Genomic DNA, 7,459 nt, shown 5'->3' on the forward strand with positions numbered 1-7,459 from the left:
TTATCATGATATATATACTTTTGATTTAAAAGTTGAGAAGATTGCAGAACACTCTGTTTCGACTTGGAGAAGAAACAGATATATACACACTACTTTTCAGCAATTCATGATGAGTAAGTTTGGCAGAAAACTGGGATGGAGGGGCCTGCAAAGAATCTAAGTTTTTTGTGAAGGCTCATTTTCAAACAGTAGGATATATCAAAGAAGATGTGTGTGATTCAATCAAAACTGTTAAATAATTTACACTTTAATCTGATATATACTTCAGAAAGGAACCTTCATAGAAAAGTACGTAGGTGCATGATCTCTTTCATCGCTTACTCCCTAGTACGCAGGGTCAAAGTTGAACTTTGACCACTACGTGATTCTCAAACACAATTAACAGTTTCGCGGAGTAAAATAATAAGTTTTAGGGGGTAAAATGATCAGTTTGAGATTTCCTTGGGAGCTACTTTGAATATGTTAAAATTATAAGAACCGAAATAAAATATTTCCTAATTTATTTGGGCCGACCGCGACGAATGGAGTCCATAGCTGCTATTTAAGCATCGAGTGAACCCTAAACCCCATTCTCCTTCTCAACTGGTTTCTCCTCGGACGCGGGGACCCATGGCTGCTTCCGTGATGCTTCGAGCTGTGAGGCGGCGCAATCCGTCGACGCCCTTCCTCTACTCCCGCCTGGGATCCGTACGCTCTCTTTTGATTATTGGATCATTGCGTCCGAATTTCCTGCTTTTTTGTGAACGAAAAATGTTTTCTTGGCATCTATTTGAGAGTCAGACAACGGGTTCTTCTTCCGTCTGTGTTATTTTAGGAGCACGTGATCTATTCGTTTGGTTTAGGTATGAAATGAAAAAACAAGCTAACAAAGATCGCATTTATATGGGTTAATGTTAAAGTTCAAACCTATGTTCCTTGTTCTGGTGGATTATGAAACAGTTAGTTGGATAGAGAACTAGCTGTATAGTACAAATTGACGAAGGGGAACAACAAAACAGAAGGCGCCAGATCTGTGTGTGGTAATGCAGGTATATTGGTTTAAAGTATAATAGATGCAAGGGTTTGTTGGCAGATTGGGGTGTATGATTTCAGATGTAATAGAGGCAAGAAAGGGAGCCTGGAGTGCAACAGTAAACAATGTTGTGCATAGTATTTGTTAGATGAGATAGATGTAAAGAAAATTAATAGCTAATAAATTTGTCATAGCTATGATCATCTATCGCTTCCAGTTATATAAGACACTCTAAACTTAAATGAAGATCCATGAACACCATAGGTTACTATGAGAATTTACCCTGACAAAAAGGGGTAAAATTAGTGTCAACTTGTAGTGTTAAGTGCAACATACTGTTGGGACTTGGGATCATAAGTGCCTTTAATACCATTGGATGAGGTTGAAGACTACCTTAGCACTGCTTGTTTGATCTGACCGTTTCAAGCTATACACTTGAAGATAAAATTTGATGCCTCAAATGATGAATAATCACCACCACAAATCAATATGATGGATCTTGATAGAATAGTACTAACACTAGAAAAAAACATAACATAATATAGCCTATGCCCACAAAAAAAAAATTCAAGTCTATGTGATATGAGAGCAAAAGTATAATGAAAATCAAGCAAACTTGTAGCCCACCTTGTACAAGAGCCCCTCAAAATACTTTCTAGACTGCCCTCCTAACATCAATGGAAAAAAGTGAAAACTTCACCTCACTTCATGGAGACAAAAAAATCTCCTTGAAAAGAAAATGCGTCCTCTACAAGCCTCTCAACTTCCTATGGCCTCCAAACACACCTTATGGCATCTCCCAGGCTCTAGAATACTCCACTACTAGGAAATTCATAGATGATTTTTCAACCATTATATTGCTATTTAAAAAAAAACATATTTAGGGTGGCACTATTAAGCCACTTGGGCAAAACTTTTAGTATTGAAACAAACCTAACAATCCAACTTTCTAAAATATTGGTCCACCACATGTTTAGTACTTTGAAGTGATCCTCTAGAGTAGTCTTGCTCCTCTTGGCTTGCTCTACAGTTGCACACATTAAAGTGATTTGATTTGTAGGATCTTGTAACGCACTAGAAGGGGGGTGAATAGCGCGGTCGTCGCTTTTTCGTTCGTTCGTTCTATCAGAAAACTAAGCAGCGGATATTAGAAACAAAAGCAGGGACATGCGGATTTTTACTTGGTTCCTAACCCCTCAGGGTTAGTACATCCGAGGCCTATGTATGAGAGGTGTCCGTCCACTAGTGGTCTCCTTTTCGAACGTTCGTTCGGAGGCGAAGAAACCCGTCTTACAGTCCAATAAAGAATACAATAAATTAAAGCAAAGTAAGACAAGTAAGGAAAATTAAACTTAACACTTTCGCCGATATAGAAGTCTTGAGCGTCGCACACTTCTCCTGGATCTTCCTCGGTTGCACATGCTTGGCCCCGTTCGCATTCTGAATCACCACTAGAAGGGAAGGATGACTTGTTATTGATGTCTCTTGTTGTGCACGTTCACTCTCTTTTTATAGCACCTTTCGGTCGACTTGAATTCTTATTCGGGCGATTGGATAAGGATCTGATCCGATTTGATCTTCTCGATTCTATTCGGGTTGAGTCTTATATTTCGGTCGCCTGGAACATTCATTCCGGTCGCCTGGAACATTCCGATCGCCTGGAATCATTCTGGTTGCCTGGAATCAGTTGACTCAGGTTTGACCTGAGTTAACCCCGGGCTTGGTTCAGTTGTCTCTGTTTGCTTCACTTATGCTTTCTCCATCTTGCTTCTATTTCCTGGTTTCTGCAAGACAAGCATTCAAACATGCAAAACAACCTAAACCTTACCCTATGGGTCTAACTTCGGATTTCTACTGAAATCCTGGGTTAGTCTAACGCATACTGTTCCACTCCGGGAACGTGCCTTTACCCACTCCACTCGGGAAAAGTTTTCCCAACAAGTCCCGCTTAACCATGGTCCTTAGTCCCCAGGAATTTGCTGCTAGGTTTTCCCGGTCCTTCTGACCGCCTAGACTTTACTAAACCTCTAATCATCCTGACCGTACTCGCTTGGATTTTGGTCATGCTTCTCGGTTCTCTGACACTGCATACCTGGTGCACTTGGTCTTGCTAAGACTTCTGCCTGATCCTCCAAATCAGGACTTGCCTTTGCCTAGCCTACAATTAGGACTTTCCTTTGCCTGGCCTATGACCAGGACTTTCCTTGTCTAGCTTCACTCACCAGGACTTCCTTACCTAATCTTCCAAATCAGGACTTCCATTGCCTGGTAATTGACTAGGACTTCTTGCTAGTCATCTGACTAGACTTCATTGACATCCAAACATTAGGGTCCTGTTTGGATTAACCCTTGGTCAAACTGACCAGACCTAGGTGTATTGTCAAACATCGAAACTCTAGGCAAGATCTAGTGCTTCTTGCACCAACATGATCTACATATTTGGTTCCACCTTAGTTGAGCTTGTGTGCAATCGACTTAGCTGATAATGTTATTTGACCATAGATGAAGATCCTTTGGATCCCTTTTATCTCCAGATAACTCTGCAACCTCTATAAGAAACTCCCTTATTTTGAACAAGCCAAACAATGTAATCTCATAGATGAATAACAATGATCTTTTTTTATGAAACAAAAAGTAATAATCAGAGATATTACTTATATAGATCTAAGCTTATAACTAGAGTATTGTTTGTGATAGATTCATGAATCAGAAAGAATCCAAAAGAAAGATTAATACAGAAGTTAACAAGGGTGTGCACCACTAAAGGAAGAAAAGGGAAGAGCCTACCTCATAAATCTAAAAGACAACATCTTCTCTTTCTCCAAATGTTTAGAATTTTTTCATGAAATTAGTTTGAGAATTGAGGTCATTATATAGAAACCTTAGTAAGCCTGTTATTTTTTGAAAAAAATTAAATAAATATAACTAGGAATTCTTAGAATCTTAAGAAATTGTATGGGGATTTTAGGGCTTAACTGAGTGGTCAAAAAGTTGGTCTAACTAATTTACTTTTAGTTTTTATATTACTTTTGATTAAAATTGCAACAATAATATGGAAGATAGGCAAACAACACAAAGCAAGAAACACACAAATTTACGCAAAAAATTCCTAAATGGGTAAAAAACCATAGGCAAAAGAGAAGAATTTACTATGTTGAAATTTGCAGCTTACATCATCACATAACCATGAGCCTCCAATTACAACTCTTAACCTCAATCCCTACACCATCACCACCACATATTACAACTCTTAACCTCAATCCCTACACCATCACCACCACAAATACTCAAAAAAGAAAAAAAAAATTATAACTAAAGTTGCATGCATACATCACAAATTCGGGGTGTAAACTCTGGTGAAAATATATACTCATTTGATATAGGCTTGTTTGTGAGTTTAAATCAAGAAGAACTCAACAGCATTAGAAGTGACTTTAAATGAAATTGGGATACTAAATGTATCGGATGTCTAAATGCCCATCATGCAAAGTGACAAAAGCACGAAAAAATTGAAGCTGAAATATATACATGAACGGAAACTAGCTAGTCAAAATTACACCTACACTTATAAATTGCCAAAACTTTTCATGATCTAAAAGTTAAATAATTCTTATTAGTATGTTTCTGACCTGCATGCAAATTTGTAAACAAAAATTAAAATTTATCATATATAAATGTGGCAAAATACTTACATTTATAAAACTATGAAATAGCATATTTACCATTATTAAAATCGCAAATGCATATATATATATAAATCTCTTATAAATGCGCCATCAATTTGATTTAAACTATGATGTTTGGTTTAATTATATGCCTGAAATGCTCTCATGTCTCTTAATAGTCTTGATGATTCTTTACTTTTCCCATTTCATGTTCCTTTTTTATTTCCTTTTACTTGTATTTTTGTGTTTAAGTTTTTCATATTGAATGTTTCCAGCATAAACGAAAACATGTTGATGATATAAGTCTTAAATATACTTTGCAAATGATAGATGTTTCAAGCAGTGACTAACATGACAGTCGTTAAGCTAGATGTTGCAAAATAGTCTTTATATATTTATTTGCTTATTATTTCTGCAGTCATCCGGAAGCAATAATATACCATCTCTGGGCCACAAGTGGGCTAGTTTGTTCAGACCTTTCAGGTATCAATTTAATGTTTACTTCAACAATGTCATATATTGCATTATGCTATTCTTTCCTTCTTTTCACTAATGTTATGTTTTTAATATAGCTCAAAGCCTGCTGGCGGTGATATAATTGGAATTGATTTGGGAACTACAAACAGTTGTGTTGCAGTTATGGAGGGGAAGGTTACACTTTATCCATCTTTTCTATAGTTGCTGCCTTATTTGATCATTTTAAGTTTCTTAAGTTTATGGCAACGTTATTATCTCGGTGCATTCTAATGCAGAATGCTAAAGTCATAGAGAACTCTGAAGGAGCTCGGACCACACCATCAGTTGTGGCTTTTAACCAAAAGGGAGAACTAATTGTTGGAACTCCAGCAAAACGTCAAGCAGTCACCAATCCTACAAACACACTTTTTGGAACCAAGCGTCTGATAGGCCGGCGGTTTGATGATCCTCAGACACAGAAAGAGATGAAGATGGTTCCTTTCAAGATTGTGAAGGCACCCAATGGGGATGCATGGGTGGAAGCTAATGGCCAACAGTATTCTCCCAGCCAGATTGGTGCATTTGTTTTGACAAAGATGAAAGAAACTGCTGAATCTTATCTTGGGAAGTCTGTTTCGAAGGCTGTTATTACAGTTCCTGCATACTTCAATGATGCTCAACGTCAAGCTACAAAAGATGCAGGGAGAATTGCTGGGCTCGATGTGCAAAGAATTATCAATGAACCAACAGCAGCTGCCCTTGCTTATGGGCTGAACAACAAAGAAGGCCTTATTGCAGTCTTTGATCTTGGAGGTGGAACATTTGATGTTTCAATCTTAGAGATATCTAATGGTGTATTTGAGGTATAAACATTTTTACACTCAAAGTTGGTGCTTCCTTTTGTCTTTTATTGATTTCTTAGGATTTGCAATTTTGTTTCAAGGTCAAAGCAACAAACGGTGACACTTTCTTAGGTGGTGAGGATTTTGACAATGAGCTAGTGGAATTCTTGGTTGATGAATTCAAGAGATCTGATGCAATAGATCTTTCGAAGGACAGGTTGGCTCTACAGAGACTTCGAGAAGCAGCTGAGAAGGCTAAGATTGAATTGTCATCAACATCCCAGACAGATATAAATCTTCCATTCATAACTGCCGATGCTTCTGGAGCAAAGCATATGAATATCACTCTGACAAGATCAAAATTTGAGGCTTTGGTAAATAATTTAATTGAAAGAACTAGAAATCCCTGTAAAAGTTGTTTGAAGGATGCCAACATAAGTAGCAAGGATGTCGATGAGGTTCTTTTGGTTGGAGGAATGACTAGAGTTCCAAAAGTTCAGGAAATAGTTTCTGAAATCTTTGGAAAGAGCCCTAGTAAGGGAGTAAATCCAGATGAAGCTGTTGCTATGGGAGCTGCCATACAGGGTGGTATTCTCCGTGGAGATGTCAAGGAGCTGCTGCTCTTGGATGTCACACCCTTGTCGTTGGGTATTGAGACACTCGGCGGTATCTTTACCAGATTGATTAACAGAAACACAACTATTCCCACAAAGAAGAGCCAGGTAATGATTAGATGCAGTTTACTAGTTCATTCATCTGAAATAGCAAAGTTGCATAAGGTTAGTTTAGAGAAAAGGACAAATATAAGCTGTTTATAATTCTATTGCATGATGCAACAGTTTATTCAGATGATATTGTAGTGCGATGCCATGCTATGTAATTCCTGTTCACATATGTTTTCAAGAGGCATGTTTTCAAATCATTTGCATCGTACATGTTTTAGTGAGGTAGAATGTTTCTTACTAAGCTTTTAGCTTACAGATTCTATTTTTCCCTACACTGCAGATAAAGGTAAGGGAAAAAGAGATTGATGAACTGGTGGACGCTGGAAGATCAATGCAAAAGCAAAGATGTGTGTGGGCCAAAGGAACTGGAACTACGATCTAATTTGACTTGTGGTTAATTAGTTATGAATTCTGGACATGTTTTAGACTATGATAATTTCTTATAGAAGCTTCATGCTATGCCAAGATTTATGTTTAGCCATAGTAGTATAATTGTGATGCATGTTAGAGCAGGGTGACATATATTACTGTGAATTGGTTGGACACCGTCGACTTCCAGAGGGCGACACGGCCAGACCGTGCTAAACAGCACGGCCGTGCCAGACAGCCCTTCGGCGTCCAGAGACGGACACGGCCAGGCCGTGCTGAACAGCACGACCGTGCCAAGTAGCCTCTTGGCGTGGGAGTGCCGTGCGTCCAGAACCCGACACGGGCAGGCCGTGCTAAGCAGCACGGTCGTGTCACTTCAAACCCCTAAAT

At 38.4% G+C, this 7,459-nt stretch overlaps 1 protein-coding gene across 1 annotated transcript; it reads left to right on the top strand.

Annotated features, from left to right (window-relative positions):
• Window positions 1-588: 588 nt before the first annotated feature.
• Window positions 589-7,082, top strand: LOC141842814 (heat shock 70 kDa protein, mitochondrial-like). Its single transcript, XM_074730813.1, has 6 exons — window positions 589-687; window positions 5,096-5,160; window positions 5,250-5,328; window positions 5,430-5,996; window positions 6,077-6,697; window positions 6,981-7,082. Exons 1-6 carry the CDS (start codon window positions 610-612, stop codon window positions 7,080-7,082), a joined length of 1,512 nt encoding a protein of 503 aa, XP_074586914.1. The 5' UTR covers window positions 589-609.
• Window positions 7,083-7,459: the final 377 nt, after the last annotated feature.

This window comes from Curcuma longa, chromosome 12, assembly GCF_044706935.1.
Source record: "Curcuma longa cultivar G26 ecotype Majalengka, Jawa Barat chromosome 12, ITB_CL_G26_1.1, whole genome shotgun sequence".
NCBI lineage: Eukaryota > Viridiplantae > Streptophyta > Magnoliopsida > Zingiberales > Zingiberaceae > Curcuma > Curcuma longa.